Consider the following 18,250-nt stretch of genomic DNA (forward strand, 5'->3'; position numbering starts at 1 on the left):
CCATTGGGTAACTTCTGTAATTATTTTTTTTCATTTTAACCAATCTCCTTTTTCCCTAGGTAAAGCAAATCATAGCTTTCCCAGCATGAAAATAATACAGAATATTTCTTTTTTTTTTTTTTTTTTTCCTGAAATAGAAGACTTGACTGCTGGTACCCCATGCATCTGTGGCAATACAAAAAACCTTCTTTGTGGATTTTTCAATGAATAGCGCTTTCTTCTGATTTGCTTACTCCAGAATTTCACCAATGTTTTTAAGGCCCTAGTGAATCAAAGTCAACTGTAGTTTTTCTGCTACAGATCTTCTGAATAATTCATTGGTAACTTACTGTTTGGCATAACATAAAGTGAAAACAACATAGAGGTGGGCTTTTTAATGTTAGCTAGTATAATTAATTATGTCAAAGTGTGAGTATGCTTGTAAAAATAGCAATACCACAGTAACAACCAAACTCACCAGAATCCCTGGGATTTTGGTGTAGCAGCTGATGCAGCTCACGAGATTATATTCATTTGCAATATAGATAACCTGAAATTTTGTCTGCTGCAGGCATGGATAGTGGCTTGTAGGTGCACAAATGCATAATCAATACCAATACAGCTTAGAGTGGATCTGTGTTAGCTGGTATTTCCGTGGCATGTCTGTTTGAGAGGATTTATGGCACGGCTGTAGAAGTTTCCTGGAGGCATCAGTCTTAGCCAGAGACTCCATTTTTCTTTCCTTGCACGTTTTCAAAGCCAAAATATGTCTTCTGTTCTTCTTGAAAATGCTGAAGAAAAATTGGGAAAATGGTGAATAAGCTTAATAATAAATGTAGTACACCATTGTATACATGGAAATGAAAAATCAGTGAGTTCTGAGAAATATTTCACAAAAGGAGACAGGCCATAATCAGGATACTGGTATTCTGAATTTGAAAGGTGCATAAAGGCTGACCAAAGCTGTTGATACTCACGAGAAGTTTGGAATATTCTCCATGGCTTTAAAGATGAGGAGCTGCTTGTGATTCTTCTCCCCTTATCTGCAACACTGTTAGTGTTTCACTTCAAAACCACTCTAAATTCCTGACCCTGCAGTTGCTGGAAAGCAAGGGGTGGGGGCAGCGTACAGTTCACGGAGATGCCAGATCCCTGTTTCAGTGTGCAGGTACCTGTCCTGTGCCAGCACCCCTCTGTGGGGACACACTGGGCACAAAGCCTGGTTCCCTAGCCCCAGCTTGTCCCCCATGCTTCTGCTGCCACAGCTCTTGCATCTGCCCACCCAGGCTGCTCTCTCAGCAAAGCACACTAACAAAGCTGTTTGCTTGCTTAGTTACCCTCTCACTTCGTGTTTAAACATTCCTGATGTGTTTGGCTATTTTTTCATCCACCTGAAAGATCACAGTTGTCCCCAATGCCATGAGCACCCTCACGAGCTTCAGGTCCTTCCTGAAACCCCACCTCTTTTGCGTTGTTTTCTATCATTATTTCTCCTCACACACATATTTTTTTGGCTATACTTGAACAAGAAAAGTTTAGCTGTTAATGCTGACAGACATCAGGACTTTTAGTCAAAAATGGCAGGTCCTATTTATACCACCAACAGCTCTAGTGCAGATGCAGTTACACCAGTCTAGAAGCTTTACCATTTTAGCATTTGGGTAATGGGTGTAAAATACATCAATCAAAGACCTGCAGTGCCCCGGTTGCATATATACGCCTTTACATTATTACATTTTTAGCACCGAGAGAGCTGCTGTAGCTTTGGGCTTGCTTCAGCTTGTTTGGAAAATTGATCCAAATGTATCTGATTTTCCCACCGTAGAAAGCTGTGTTCTTGTATCGACTTTCCTTTCTCTGAAGGCTTTTGCTGCTGTTTTGTTTTGTTTTTTTTCTCTGTCTGCGCTGTAATTTCACTGGGTTCAGACTCTGTTTGTTACGAATGGATTTATGAGTTAGCTCTGCATAGCTTTTTATTGTTACAGAGCTTTAAAAAGGCTGTCATTCCTTTGTAATTACTAATGAATTATGTTTTTTCAAAATTACTGTAGAATGTTTTTCAGCCCCTGTGGCTTCCAACCTTAGTGTTGAATGCAATGTATTTCATACGGGGGAAAAACCAAAAACAACCACTTGTGCTTTTATTGTTGGTAGAGGGGAGAATGTCAAGCACTGCTCCCTGTGAGGTGTTACATTCGATAGGTCCAGCACCTGCATCAAGCCAAGAGGCATGGTTTTGCTTTCATGCCTACTGCTAAAAGCAGGCACGTGAGTGCTGTAGCAGCGTGCTTGTTCTGAAGCTACAATCATCAGTAGTTAAGCTAAGATTTGGCCTATGTCTGTGTTGCTTGTGAGGCATCGAGATTTTTAGACTGTTATTTCATGTGTAGAAGTCTTTACTTGGTTGAAATCCCATTTTTTAACCTTTCCTCCCACATAGTTCATTTCCTCGGTCCAGTGTTTTGGTGCTGCTGCAGGATGTTATCAGTTAGCACGTGTCAGCTCTGGCCTTAACATGTAGGAGCAGAAAGCCTCCCTCTCCACCAAAACGGCTCCGGTGAAAGGATGGTCTGAGCCTCAAAATGGGACTTCTACTGATCTGCACCCCTGGAAGCTCACTGAGCTGGATAATCCCTTCAAATACTTGCTGAGGCAGTAGCCACGGGGATAGGGCTTTTTATTTCTATATTCTGCTCCGTGACGCGTGGCTAGTGCCTCCCAGGCAATTTCCATTAAGCACCTGTGTACCTGCACGGTCCCTGCACAAAGGCTTGCCTGCACCTTCTCCAGAACCTCTGCAGAGGCTGAAATGTGATGTGTGATGGAGGACCCCAGGCGGAACGACTGTTTTCTGAGCAAAACGAATGCTTGGAGACCTGTGGTGCTCCGGCTGTCTGTCAGATGTGGTGGTGGTTAATCATCTCAGCAGCAAGACTGGAGCAGGCAGCGCGCCTTCAGAGCAAACAGGAGGTGTATGGGGGAAGAGACTTTCAGAACTTTCTTGCCGAAGTGTTTTGCTGTAGGTGCTTTATCTACCCCTGTGGAAATGGTTTCCTAAAATTATTTATAAATTTATGAGCACTTCAGTCATCTTTTCCATTAGTTATGTCACTAAATTTCCCCAGCACTTGTGTGCGCCTCACTTTTCACTGTCTGCAGAGTGAGATTAATCCTGTCTTGGGATCTGCACAGGAGTGTTTAAATTTATAATTTAGCTGCATACAGCTCCTGTGGTAGAAACTGTGAAGAGGTTCATGAATTTCTAATTGTAAGGGATTCATTCAATAAACGTAATTTCCTAAACTGACGAAGTTGTAGTGTCGAACGTAGATGAAGCTTAATGCTTAGGTAATTAAAACACACAAGTGCCCTCTTGCAGAACGCACAAGCCCTGCTCTGGGTGCCCAGGTTTCCAGCTGGATGCTTTCCTCCACCACGCTTGTGTATGTCAGTAGCAGAACAGTCGTACCTTCAGAGAGGCAGAGATTTCCCTTATCTCTTGTGTTGCACTCAGAACAACTGAACTGAAGTTACCGCAGGAGGAAAAGTCCCTCATGAATTCAGAGCATGTTGTTCTAGCCAGGAAATGTGTTTCAAGCCTCTTCCCTGTATGCTTTGTGCTTTAATGCTTTCTTCCCCTATGCACTTCTCAGGCTTGATTCATAAAGACAGTAAGACTGTTTTCAGCATGTTTACAAGGATGATAACACATAGAACAGAAATGACATTATTTAGAAATTATTTAAGATTTTTTAAATTAATTATTTAGAAATTATTTAATTGTTTGAAGAGAAATTGCCACCAAATGACTTGATAGATCACACAGCAAACAAAGTAAACAGGAAAGCTACTTGTAAAGGAAGCTTCTTTCTTGGGCCCTGAGGCAATCAGCTTAAGGCTTGAAGCATAAACCACAACTCCTGGTCATTAAGCTCACAAGTTGCCTTTTCTTTAAATCTGAAAGATTTGGGAGAAAATAAAAGAAATCACTGACACATTTCTCATGCACCAGACCACCTGAGCCTTACCCCTTCAGCTCAGTGGCCACTTTTGGCAGTGTCTTTCTCAGATCAGTAGATCTCTTGCACAAACACTGCTTAGCGTGCAAGTGGCATGAATGTCTGGCACGCTGCAGACGAGCTTTGTGGATCCACGTGGTGGGCAGTTATCTGGGGCAGCAGGCAGCTAGGATAGAAAATGCCGATTGCCCTGACGCCTACTTTGTCTAGACCAGAGCACTGAAATGCAGGCTGGGGGTGGCTGTTACTGCAGCAGTATCTTCTATAAACCCAAGTTCTCCTGTATTTCGTTTTTGAGATTCAGTTCAGAATGGTGAAAGATGTACTTTCATGAAACCAATCTTGGAAAATATTTTTTTAAAAGATGTAGCGTGCTACATAGTATGCCAACCGTATAAGGCTTTCTCAACCTTCGAGTTAGCCCTTGATAGAAAAAGGCTTTGATCCTGATGTATTAAAGTCAACACAACCTGTGGATTTGTAATGTAAGGTTTAACGGATTTTAACCTAAATAAATAGAATTAGTCCAGGTTGATAAAATTTCTATGATCTGTGATAAAAGCCTGCGCCAGAAGTTCAGTCAAGAGTAATGTTTTCTTAAGTATTTTCCTTTGGTTTCTTGTCTAAATAGTAATAGCAAAAATATCATTCTGTTGGAAGTAGGGAGGGTAGGTATTATAATTGCAGTAATACAGGACCGTCAGGTGTTTTGCATTCCAGCTCTGCGAAGTTTTAGAGGAGGAAGAGGAGAGTTGTCCTTGCTTCTGTCCTCCAGTCATCCTGATCATATAAAACTGCTCCTGTTCAAACAGGGTGGGCTTGACAGTGAGAAAAAAAGAAAGCAAATACAGTCAGCTTTTTTTAGGATTTTGTTACACAGGATGCAGCTGGCTATTCATCTGAATAGTTTTCATTTTAGGCTGAAAATGGTAACTTTCCATCTAATTGCAGTCTCAGGCTACAAATTCACAAGCAACTGCTCATGCAAAAGACTTCTGTAAGGCCTTGGGAACCCAGATATCATCTTGTAAATGATAATTTACAAAAACTGCAATATTAAATATATATATATATTTAAAAAAATGCAGCAGGCAGCTTTTTAAGGCAACAGGTAAATGATCAGAAAGTGGAATGTTTACTGCTGAGAAGCTGGGATCTGAAGGCATGTTGGACGCACAGTGGATTCTCCTTCCTGACTACACGAAACTTTAAGACGTGATAGCTTGTAAAATGCTCCATTTCTCAGCCATGTGCCAGTCAGTGGACAAATGAAGTGCCCGTGAATGAGACAGGTCTGGAGCATGGGGCTTCTGCTCCCTTCCTCCTTGTGAGGCCAGGGTAGGCCAGGGGGCGAGGAGGGCTGCAGCGGTGTGCCCGTGGTCCTCCCCGGATAAACAATTTTCTTGGATTCCATTCTGACAGAGCCAAAGGACAGAGAGAGGGATGCCTGGTGCCAAATGGCTAATTTCACTTCCCTGATCTGTGAGCATCTGTGGAATTTCCCTGGGCTCGGTCCAGCTTCTGCTTGACTTGACTGCAGGAGGAGCCCTGCTGGGGCTGCCGGAGGGTGGACGCAGTCCCCTTGTGGTGCTGACTTCCACTCAAGGACTTTGGTTCCCTTTTTGTGCAATAGGATCAGCAAAAGCAGATACGCAGACTGCGCGTGTTTAGGCAAATCCCACGAGTTGAGCAATGACCCCATGTCAGCCTTGAGTGCTCAATACCAAGCACGTGGCAATGAGCCACTCTGCGTCCTTCGGGCTGCCGGGGCCGTCACCAGGCTGGGCTCCTCTGGCCTTGCAAACTTTCTGGGAGCCCTAATCCCACAACACTTCACGGCACTTAGCGGCGATTTCCTGCTCAGCGTCAAAACGCTGCATTTCCAGAAAATTGTGTCTACTTTTCCTTTTTGTATTAAACGCTAAGAACATTTTGTCACCCTTTCTGTAAACAAAGGGCATAGGAAGTACAATTTCACAGAGATAAGGGGTTTACATGGAGGCTGAGGAATGCATGAACAGAAAGACCTCCAGGATTGAGAAATAAATCCGTGTCTTTTTTTTTGTGAGCGTGTGGACGACTGTGGTTGCTTACTCAGCTACGCTGGCCCTTGGGTTGCAGTAACAACTTCTCTAGGGGCAGAGCTGGCTGAGAATATCTGGTCATAAACAGGCGCCCCCCTTGTTTCACATGCAGATCAAGCAGTGAATTGCAGCTCTCCGCACTGACAAATAACTATAATTTGTTCCGTCATCCCGGTTGGAATTTTCCCACTGACTTCAGCCAGACTCGTCGCTAATGCTAGGTGCCTTTCAGGTAGCTGGCTAACAGTCTTAAATTAGATACCACGAGTGGGACTCGCCTCATCTAACTCGAGGCGTGGGAAGCCAGCCAGGCGAGTTGTTCTGTAGGAGTTGCTGCCTCTCCATTGACTACGCAGGGAGCCTCAGTGACTGGGTCCTGGGGTGGCTGGTTATATCCCAGACATTTGGGGGAAGGTGCTTTCAAGTCCATCCTGTTGGCACATCTCTGTGTGAAAAACAGGCCTTGCTGAAACGGAGCAGAATCCGTGCGTTTTTTTTCAGCCCATTAAAAGGAAATGCTCTTTCAATGCTGATTTTTTTCCTGCATACTACTCTTCAAAGAAAAATGTCAGAAATTCCACTTGAATTTAACTAATAAGTTGTGTGATGATATAGTGTAATTTTTACTTCTTTTGCATCTTTGCATCTTCTTAATCCACAGCTGTAGTGGAAATACAGATAGCTGCATGAGCAAAATTCTTGTTGATAGCAGTATTTTCGCCAAAGGATGTTTCGTGATGTGTAAAAAACCTCAACTGCCTAATTTCTGAAACTATTTTTTTTTATTTTACTCATCTGAGAAACTAAAGCTTGTGAATGTTTTTTTCTCGTCACGTTGTTAGTATGATAATTGGGACCCAAAAGTTGTAGGCATTGTTCCTGACTCTTATGCACTGTCACTGAGTAATACACCTTAACACTGGGCTATGGAAAAGGGTTGTTGTATCTAGCAGTGAACTGAGCTGGCATATTCTGTCTGGCTTGGAATAGGAAATATTTAGTGAAAAATACTACTTTCATACTTAATAATTATCTGTTATTCTTTATAAATAATACCTTAAAGTTTCAAAACAGCAATATTTTTGTTGTAGCTAAGCATTTGTAAATTATGTTTTTTTGTAAATCACAAGTGCCAATGGTTAGAAGGCTGGGAAATGGTTCATGATGTGTGTGTAGTCACAGGCTGCTCTAGCCAAGTACATTTAGGCTCCTGCAGTCTGTTAACAGATCCTGAGCTTTTACTCTGTCCCCCACATTTGCCCCACTTCAACCTTTCTGGAACCCTGTACAGAGCATCAGGACACCAAGTGGCTTAACAATAAATCTCTTACTAAACATATAAGGGAGAGAATTCTGAAATACTGAAAAGAGTAACAGGCCTTTTCCACAAGCATCTTTTGAGCATTGACCATTTAGAGAAAATAACTCATTCCTTCTTCTGTTTAGTTTTGAATCCCTTCTGTGTGGCAATCTTACATTGTTCTGTAACCTCCAGTGATAAGGAGTGGAATTGGCTTTTGCTGGAGTTATTTCAGACTGTATCCAGAGACTGCTTCCTCCTGGAAAGGTTAATGTTTGCCATTCAGCAGGTTTTGAGGTAGCCGAAGGTTCTGTTATCCAGTTTCTTCCTTTTTCTGCGCTTCCAACGTCTTCTTCCTGGTGTTTGGACATTTCATTAACCTGGCATCTGTTCTCTTTTAGGAGAAACCTGATGCCAGCCCCACATCTCTACAGCTGAGATCCCAAATTGAGGTAAACACTTTGATTTTGGTCATCTATTTTTGTTTGTTTGTTTTTTAATTTGATATTCTGCATAAACTGGGCAAAGGCTGCTCTCGTGTCTGCTCTCACTGCTGTGTGTCTTCTCTTGCAGGAGTCACTGGGTCTCAGCAGCACCGCGTCAACACCAGACACTGAAAGAAAGTAAGTGAGGGCACAGGAGGCAAGAAAGGAGAGGGGAGATTTGGTGTTTTCCTTTTCCATGTAGTAAATTGATTTGAAATTGCATTGGTACTTCAAGATTTAAGATCCAGGATTTAAGATCCACCCTCTGTTATGTCTGGTTCCCATTTTGGAACCTTCTCTTTCTCTCCTCTTCTGGCATTTTATTATTTTGTTTTTTAAATCAAGGGAGAGTTGTCTTTTCTCCCTTCTGTGTGCACTTGGGACATGCATACACTGATAAAACTGGTAGTCATTTCTGAGAAACATCACTGTTTGCACATTCTCTGCAAATTAAACCTGTTTAAAAATAACTTTCTGGGGCTAGATCTAAACGCAGCCAAAAAAGATAGACTAGAGGAAGGGAGAGCTACAAACTTAAACCACTTTCCTTTTCCTGTGCACTCCTGGGTTTGTAACTGTGCTTTTGAAGAAGGTGCCAAGGGAGTGAAGTATTTAAAACCAAGTTAAAAGGAACTTTAATTTTAGCAGTCCTTAATAAAAAGCTCTCTGTGTGGACTGAGAGGGTTTCTGTTTACTGTCACCTCCTGCTGCAATGTGTGCTTGTTTTCTGCACCTCCTTCCTTTGATCCCAAGATTTCAGTTCCCTACTGCTAAGGGTAACGTGCAGCAGCGCATGAAGACAACTGACACTGTATTTCCAATTGCCTGCACGTCGTAGGGTTGTGCTAGCTGGATTAGTACACAGGCAGTGCATGGAGTCCAGATCTGAATGTGAGGTGCTTTATTTAGTAAAGTTTTACAGTCTCGCATTTGAATAGCTTCTAGCGGAGCCATGATTCCATGCCACTGGACCGTAACAGGAAGGTTTTATAAAATTGCTGCCCTTGCTCTTGCTCATTTGGGAGAAGCAGTGTCAGTTCTAGAGAGCTGCAATAGATGTGGCACATGGGACTTGCCTCACTGAGTGCTGGCAGCATGGAAGTCAGGTATTTGGTATGGAACAGCTCTTTAGGAGCTTCCCGCAGAAATGTCTAAAAGCTGATTCATGCTGAAGATCTTGGAAAGTGATGAATTATGTTTTAGAGGTGCCTTGTCTCTCTTCATCACTCACAGAGAAAGGGGTGATGGCTTGCTTGGGGTAGATACTCATTTTCAAAACAGCCTAAGATAGATAAGGTCAATTTTACCTTGGTACCATCACTGCCCCCATTTGATGTGCTGTTAAGAGAGAGAACCTACAAGTGCAAGATTTAAAAGTGATGCCTCAGATATTGAAACATGGAGAAGTTCTTTTCAAGGATACTTTCCTGTCTCACATTGTAATGAAACCAAAAGAGCCGAGTGGATGGGAACACGATGAGTACTGCAGTCTGGGAAGTAAGCCTCCAAGGTTATCCTATAATCATAATACTTCTCTCTCCGTCTCAGAGCATTTTCCCCATGGGTAAACAACATCATTATCCCACCTCGGATAATGACGAGATAAAAATCTCACAGGAGGACAGCGCACAACTGGGAATAAACTCCTCTTACAAGTTCTAGCCAGATTCCGAAAATGTGTCTCTGTGTAGGTGTTGTACCACAAATAACTGAGTGAGGAGACGGTATCTACAGAAACATCTTCTGAATGACTGTATTCCAAGAGTACCTATTTACTTCACTGAAAGGAAATTAACTTCATTATCTTAGTTGAGGTGGAAGAAACCTATGATTTTTGAAGACCTATCAAGAATGCAGGTGTCCTTTTTGAGGGCTTTTTTTTGTCAACTGAGGGATGTATGTGGTTAACCCAATCAGATGTGTGAAACTGGCACAGGGGAGATCAGGTCAAAACTTTGCACTTCAGTAAACAAGCCAACATAATGGATGCTAACTGGGCAGAGTGTTGAAAATAACAAGTATCTACTCGATGCCATAGAAAATAATCAAAGCAGAAATGATACAGGCCTGGCCTATTAGTGGCAGCCTGCCCCATCAGTGCTAGTTTCAGTTCTCTAGCTCAGAGGCATTCCCATGTCAGTTCAGCCCTCTTCCAGGAAGGGAAAGGTTATAAAATTGATCTGCTGAAAAATGACTATTTTAAGTCCATCTGTGCTTGTTACTAAGATGCTGAGTTTGATGTTTTGGGAGGAGGATGTGTCAAGAACTAGAGGCTTTTTGTGTGCGTTGTCTAATTTATGGCCTTCAGCTGAGTTTTGCTGCATGGGCATGCTATGAGAGACAGGAAGTTTGTCCTTTTGGGACCGTTGCTTCTGTTGCCACCTCTGTTGTGTGATAGATCCGGGGTGAACCTTTTACGAAGCTTCTTTTGTTGTTAGAAGACTGTTTTGTCAAACTTGAAACTGGATGTAGATGTGCATCGATTTCTCATATTCAGAAACAGATTTGGAGGTCTGAATTAGAAAGATTTGTCTCAAAATGCCCATCCAGACTTTTTGGAACTGAAAAATCTGTTGTTGTGCATACTTTTCCAAAGCCCAAGTAAAGGCTTGGCCAACGAAAAATTACACGTCCATGTATTGAAAATACAAACTTGTTTTAGGGTGAGCAAAGAGGAGTTGTCTGTATTGTGTCATGAGCAGGTTGCTTCAGAAAATGAAAAAAAAGAGAATTCCTGTTGGCATGAGGAGGTGAGAGCGATTGGCCCGGCGTATTGCAGGAGTCACCAGTAGCTCCCTCACCCAGAGCTGCTGTTTGCACACCCTGCAGCTTAACCCAACCAGGATCTAAAGCTCTAAAATAACACACCTGGATGGTTGTTTAATTTGACAGTTGAGAGATTCCAGACAGAAAGAGGCTTTGAGAGAGTCTGGAAGAAACTGTGTTTGTTTTAACCTTTGGTTTGGTTTTCCTTTTCTGTGGTGCCCGATTGAAGAGAAAGTCTGACAGGCTCCACTGTGCACCGCACTGAAAACAGATTAGCCTTGATGCCCTGTGGTAGGAAAAAATCCCGTTTATGTGGACAGGCAGTGTATGTTTGGTCTTGCCTTGAATCTTACTAACTGTGCTGCCCGGGTCATTATTATTACCATCTGTTCAAAGCCAGCATGAAATTAGTCGGTCCCCTCAGTCCAGCAAGTTGCCAAGCAAGTCTCTGTCTAGTGGGTGATTTGCTGTAACACAGAAGAACAGCCATAGTGCCTGGAGGGAGGCAAAAAGGGGTTAAACAAGCCTCAAGACAGCTGCTTGTCACTTCAAGTGGTTGTCACTCCGAAAGGCATTTGGGGCAATGCCACCTTCCTCTGTTCCTGGCAACGCTGTTCCTGTTAATTGATGAAAGTACAAATAAAGACAGCACATGTGAACCTGCACTACGCATTATAAATGCCCTACCAAAGATGCTTTTTGTTTGATTGATTCTGACAAGGAGAGAAAAATCTTCACTGTATCAAAGGCCTGCGAGATTCACGTGAAGGAGTGTGGAGGATAACGCCAAGGGTACTGATGTGGCCTGGAAAGCTATCAATAAAGAGTGGAAGAGAAAGTCATGTTTGTTCAAGCTTCAGCTCACAATTGCTCTGAGTTTTTGGCCATGCTAGAGTTACTTCTGTAAATGAAGCAGTTGGGCAGGCTTCCTAGCCATATAATATTCAGCAAATAATGCAAGGCATGGAATGAGGTGTTTATAATTGTTTTTTTTTTTTTTTCTCTCTTAATAATTAATTTCATTTCCCTTTGCCCTTTCCAAAATTTCCTTCTTTTAAACGGCAGTCACAGCATCACTTGGGGTGCTGGTGTAACTTTGCAGACTCTCAGTCTGCCTCCAGCAAAGTGGCAGCAGCATCTCTATCCGTGACATTTCATTTTAAACAGAAATCTCCCCAGAACTGCAAGTGCTCCAGTTAGACACACTGACTTCTGATTTGCCAGAAGAATAATCACTGTAGCAAATAGGCAGCAAGTGTGTTCTTAGTAGTTACTATTCCCTCTTTGTCCCCATAGCATGTTGATCTGGGGATGTGTTTGTATATACAATCCCTATTATTTCAAAGTGATGGCAACACCCCAAGGATGTTTACCCAGGCAGGGGACTGAGCAGGGTTTTCTCATAATTGTAAACAGAGCATTTAAAACAATGTAATTCAACTTTTAGCCTGTTCCATTTTTGAGTATTCAGGCCTACATGACAAACTGATGAGCTCTGCATGTTTGCCAGGAAATCCAGGTTAAACCCAGTCCCCTGAAGTCAGGCTTCTGCATCCTGACTCTCATCCTGTTTTCAGAAGAACTGGGGATGTTGCAGAGGGGAAGTTGTGTATTTTCCCTCTTGGGAAATAGATCTGCTTGCTCTCACTGCTCACTCCAGCAGCCTCTGGGCAAATTTCAAACGTGGTGCATCAGAGAACTGCCCGGAAAGAGAGAAAAGTGGGTGAGAGACCCAAGAGCACTACATACAGGCAGGATGAGGTACAGTCCCTCACTCCTGTGTACTCATTTTTTTTATTTGCAGCTGCTAGAGAAAGGAAGGACACAAAATAATGCATTGGGTAATGCTTGTGGCATTTCACAGGCATTCTTACCACCTTTGTGTGCCAGTGAATATTATGAATTGCCAACTTCTGCATGAGTCACCATCTCTTTCTAGATCTGTACCACTCAAGAACACTGCTGACCAAGTAAATGGTCATACTTCATATCGAGTGCCATGTTTTGTCTAGCTATACTTCTCAGCCTGCAGCTCAGTGCATTTTAAATGTTTTCTGCCCAATGATCCTGAATACTGAAATCCCAGACTCTGCCAGAGCAGGAAGCTGAGCAGAAACAGCCTCACGGAGCAGAAGATGCTGGCAAGCAGCTCACATGTATGGGGCAGCATTGCTCGGGGGCTTTGCATTCCAGCATAGGGGAGCTGCTGTCCCTCTGGCAGCTGCGTGCTCAGCTCCTGGCTTCAGCTGCTCTCCAGAGTGAGTATCTTTGTTGTGTGCTCCGCGTGTGCAGGGTGCACGTCTCAAACCGAGCTTCTCCCATGTTGAGTGGATGCAGTTTGGCCGGCTCCTTGGTTACTTGTTGTGGATGTCAGAGGAGGAGTTGCAGGCTGCTCAGTAGTTGGGGTTTTCTCTGAGGCTGTTAGCAGCCAGCCAGTGAAGCCACAACAGAAGTGGTTATCTGCATGTTGTCGGCCCTGTAGGAGGAACTATTGACTGAATCTGTTCTTAAGGATTTTCTGCAGTGGACGTGCCATAGTAACACCGGTCACACTCCTGCAGAATAAGCTTGAACTCCGCATCAGCCCGAGGCTGGGAGAGTGCCTGCGGTTTTGTGTCCCCATGTTCAGCAGTGTTTGCTGCTGAAAACAGCAGTCTTTAAAAACAGCTTTCATTTTGCAGCAGAGTTCATGCAAGCCTAAACTCTGCCCCCTTTGGTACACTAATCTACTGGCCTTTGCCAGTAGTTTTTAACGCTAGATTTCCTAATCCTCTTCCCCTACTGCATCCAAACTAGAGGTCAAGGTCTGAAAGCAGGAGGTTATTAAATCATCACTCCAGGTCATGGATGGGGGGGCTTAAATTCTGTCATATTTGATTCTGGCAACTTGACAGGGTGCCCGAATTAACTTTGGCAGATATTTGAAAGCTCTTCTGCAAAGAAACAGGAGTCCTCTGCCAGAGGACGTGAGGCAAGGAGAGGGCAGAAACTGAGGAGAACAAAGCAGAAAACAAACAAAACCCTAAAGTGAGGATGCCAAAGGCTGCACTTAATTACTGACGGAATAAATTGTTCCTTTTGGGTAGGTTAAAAATGGAAAGGAGTGTTGGAAGGAAAAAAAGGAAGAAGTAAAAGCTTGCCGTACTGGAGATGTCCTCATTTAAGATGCATTTCTTTATACCCTGTGCTTGCAGGAATCAAAAAGAAGCAGTGAATGTGTACAGCCCCGTTGTCACTTGTTTGAGGCCTGATTTAGTCAAAGCCAAATTATTCATGCTGCCTTTAAACAGCCTCCTCGAGAGAAGTAGGGCAGGAAACTCCCACAATAACCCTCACAATGGGAGCGAGAGGCCAGCCAAGCACCGCCTGGGACACGTGAGGAGGGGAACCAGTGCTCCTCGGAGCCGAGCCACTGGCAGGAGCTTTCTGTCCTGGCAGTTGGGTGCTGGGCAGCGTGAAGGCCGCCTTTCACGAGGAAGCCAAACTGCGAGCAGTGCACGCAGTGTGTCACCTCGGCTGCCTCATGCTTGGCCGTGGACGAGCTTTGGGCTGACAGCGATCTGCCCCTGCCTCAGCCCCGTAGGCCGCCTGGGCGATGTGCGACGCAGCCCCGCCACCGGCTTCCATGTTGGGTGCCCATGGGCAGCTCGGTGGCTCCACCGTGGTCGTGGTGGGGGACACGCACACACAGCCACAGGCAGCCCCATGTTTGTTTCCACTGAGAAAGTTTTGACCTGCTTAAAGAGCCATTGCTATGGAAACCTAATGAGAAGATAATTGGATGAAATGTCTTTGCTTTCCATCTCTTTCTCACACTGGTGCCATCAAGGTCAGAATCTTGCAGGCCTGCTTTCTCTTCAGGTTCATGCAAATTTGATAAAAATACCAAAGGCCCATTTTCTTCCCTGTGCCAGCTCTGGTTGGATAAATTACCTTGTGTTCAGTCAGGAGCAGTTACAAGTCTGTCAGTTTTTGATACTAATTATGTGACTGGGCCATTTCTAATGCACGCAGATAACCAAATGGCTTGGCGACAGAAGCCAGCGTGGGCTTTTACATCAGCTTGTCTGCTGCTATGAATGTGAATAATATGTGTAGATTGAAAATCCCATGAAAAACATTTTCCTCAATGGTCTATAGTCACCGGGAAAAAGGAGAGGTCCAGTATCAGTTTATTGAAGATCATAGCAGTAGTGGTTTCATTAACAGATGGTGCTATGCACCTGTGGATTTTATGTGCCATAAACGAGATGTAGCTGTGTGTTAAAGCACATCTGCATCAAACATACTTAGTGGTAAAACAGAAACCCATCAGCCTTCCTGTCATTCTCGGTCCCCGTGTTAGTTCTGCTTCGGGAATGATGAGCTTTCAAAAATGCTCGTGTGCATTCATAAAAGCAGCACATGGTGTCACTGGTTTCTTTTTCCCATTCTGTGGTGTCCCAGCACACCATGTCTTGAGGCACGTGTGAACGTGTGTCTTGTGAAATCAGCCGCTCCCTGGACAAGGCAAGCCGTGCCGTTTCTCTTTCTGGGTCAGAACCAGCCCAGAGTTAACAAGAGAAGCTGAACACAGCCAAGTTAAAAGCCTCTTTATGACCAGATTCAGTTGCAATGGGCTTGTGAAGCAAATTTGTGCATCAATTCTTCCTTGTATTCCAGCTTTTAGAGTCCACATCCAGGATTTCAGAGGTAATTTATAAAGGGAGAGGTTACTCTGGTACAGCAAGGTCATCCCAGCTGCAGCACTTTTATGGACAGATGGATTCAAAGACCATTGTGCTTGCCTGGCTTTTCTGTTGTTATACAAAAGCGATGAACCCACAGTCTGGAAAAAAGAACTAGAAGTGCCCTCCAGAGGCAGTCCTCATGTCCAGCTCATCCTCATCAAATGTCTGGTCTGGTCTTTCAGGCATCCTCTTAGAAGCAGTTTTTAAAGCTGCTATTCCATTCTCTACGTACTGCTCTAAGTTTGTCCAAATAGTTAGGAAATGGTAACTCCCTGTTTATTACCACCTTATGTCTGCTTGTTCACATGCCTGTTTTATTAATAGGCAGTAAAATAATCTCCTTTCAGCTTTCAATTTGGCAAGCTGAAGAGGCAAAACTTTTCTAGCCTGCGCTGTTAAGTTGAAGTGTTCAGTTCCCTGATCCTTACAGCTTTTCTCTTTACCTCTTCTAGTTGGAATTCATGAGTAACTTCAATCATAGAGGCTATTCCCATATATATTCATTCTCCATACTGCCATTGGAATGTCCCATCCTTCTTTCTGCCTTTTAGGATTAAATTGTTACTGTGTGTTCTTTTTTTCCCCTGTCGTTTTCTTTTTCTTCAGTGGGTATCTCCAAGTACTCTATCATCTGCAAACCTCCAACATTTGAAATACTGTCCTTTGTGTCACTCTTGTTTGTGTATTAGCACGTTTTGGCATTGAATGTTAAGTCAGAATGTTTGGCATTTCTGTTAAGTCAGTCTTTTTGATAATCTAGTTCCTAGTCCAGGTTATCTAGGGCTGCTCTTGCTACCAGATTTTGTGTCTCTGATCGCTGATTGTTCTGATGTAATTTACTCAGCTACACTGAAAGCCATCATCTCTCTGAGGCAGGAATGAAGTAATATCTTGTTATTCCCCAAAGTAGTAGCTCGATTCTTAAATACTCTGTAGTACTGTTTTTTTGTTGTTGTTTGTTTGTTTCGGCAGTTTGGCTCTGAGAGGCCCTAAGTAAAGGCCTAGAAGATGATTTTTAATTTGTGAGATCAATGGATTAAAGTTTTGATGCATTCTGAAGCTCACTTCCAGAGATTTGGGGCAGATACAAAAGTACTCCTTCCCTCTGGCCATAAATCTTGTCTCTCTTTCTGTCTGAGCGTTTACCCGTATATTTCTCCTGCTATATGCTGTGACATAGTACGTTTCATGTGAAAGCTTGCTAATGAAGTTGTACATCAGACCACAACAAAAATGAAGGCCTCTGTGGTGGAGTAATGGCATTTGGCTCCCTTTCAGGCACGCAGTGCCGAGACTTCTGCCAAGTGTCACTGCATCATTAACTTTCAGTACAAGTTATCAGTCTATGAATGGAAGAACACAAATCACTTTCAGCGCACGTTCACAGAGGAGCTGCAGATTTAACAGGGTAAGGGAGTGTAATTGGCAAATCAGACATAAAGCAACTCGGAGGTACTATGCTAGGAAGTAAAGCACTTGATTGATTTCACTGAGCATTTTTAAGCGTCAGAGTTGTCTGATAGAACTAAGAAGCAAATGCTTTGTCAGGCTCTGCGTGGTAGGCTTTGTTGGCATTTCTATCCTTTAAGACCAGCTGTTAGCATTTTCAAGGTCAGCCCAGACATGGAAGATTTCCTCTTCAGGGAATGCATGAAATGATAACTGAAATTTGCATCCTCTGATGAAACTCAGTATACTCGTTAAATCAGATATAAAGGAGAAGGCAGTTTGCTTGCTGTGGATCCTACTCATCTCCTCGCCCTCTCTGGCTCAGGAGTATCACAAGTATGCTCCTGTTGCTCTTCCCCTTCTTCGGAAACCAGCGTGGAATGAGTTGGTGGCCTCAGGCTAATTCCCAGGGAACAGATGTCCACATCACAAACATTGCCACTACACCTGCTGCTTGCTAGCGTCGTTGTTGGCAACTGTGAAGAAGAAAAGAATTCAAATGGATTTGGAAGCTGAAGAGTGAAAGAGATTGCCTCTGCTTTGAGGCTGATTTCACCAACGAGGCAAAGTTCTGATAATTAAGAGAGTTCATCCTTCAAGGCTGGTGATTTGGTTCATTTCATGAATACTGAATTAATTTAAGATAAAGTAACTGTTCGCTCGATGACTGAGGTCAGTGGTCAGGTACAAATTATTTACTCTTTTAGTTCTGTCACTTCCAACAGGAGTTGGCTTTCTTTTTACTGTGTTGTCTCCTTATAAAAGTACACATAGTTTTAATCCGTCTTTCCTCTATTTAAAAAAATACTCACTGACATCTTTACTTTAAATGTCTGGATGTGGAAAGTCTGGTGGTTTGGGCACTGGACTTTCTAGTTATTTTACCCAGAAAGTGTAGAGGATTATTTTTCTTCTGCATTTCTTATTCTGACTTCTGAAATACCAAGCAGTTGGTGGCACACACCTATATCATTAACTTTTTCCCTTCAAAGGTAGACTTTATCAGCAAGGAAAACACTAAATGTCTTCCTCCACCTGATGCACTTCAAATCTGAAGTTTAGCTACTTCAGTTGGTTTGCAGTCTGTGCTGGATTAACTTTTTAATCAGACTGAGGTTGAAAGAGGTCAGATTTCAGAGCTTTGCTATGCCAAACCCTCTTTGCCTAGATGAATTTCTAAATCAAACTGAAACTTCATACTGTCTCATTTCCCCTCTAATGATGTCTCTGCAAATTGATGAGGGTGTTTTTCATGCTTACTAAATGTTGGCCAGTAATTGCTTACATCTTTTAAACTCTGAACTGTTTTAAACTAAAATTTGCATTCAAGAGCTTTACTGGATTTATCAAAAACTCTGCATTGCCCTCTTCTGGGAGTCCAAGAAAACGCAAGGAACCTGTGCAAACACTATAGACAGCAACTAGAATATGACATGTA

The 18,250-nt window shown here is 43.1% G+C and overlaps 1 protein-coding gene across 7 annotated transcripts in view; it reads left to right on the forward strand.

Annotated features, from left to right (window-relative positions):
* Nucleotides 1-18,250, forward strand: part of LOC137854064 (SAM and SH3 domain-containing protein 1-like) — a 545,195-nt gene that overhangs the window by 473,732 nt on the left and 53,213 nt on the right. For all 7 annotated transcript variants that reach the window (XM_068677041.1, XM_068677042.1, XM_068677044.1 and 4 more), the window contains exons 3-4: nt 7,784-7,834; nt 7,956-8,005. In XM_068677041.1, the coding sequence (XP_068533142.1) occupies nt 7,784-7,834; nt 7,956-8,005 (101 nt within the window). The remainder of the gene's footprint in view (nt 1-7,783; nt 7,835-7,955; nt 8,006-18,250) is intronic.

Source organism: Anas acuta, chromosome 3 (assembly GCF_963932015.1).
Source record: "Anas acuta chromosome 3, bAnaAcu1.1, whole genome shotgun sequence".
Taxonomy (NCBI): domain Eukaryota; kingdom Metazoa; phylum Chordata; class Aves; order Anseriformes; family Anatidae; genus Anas; species Anas acuta.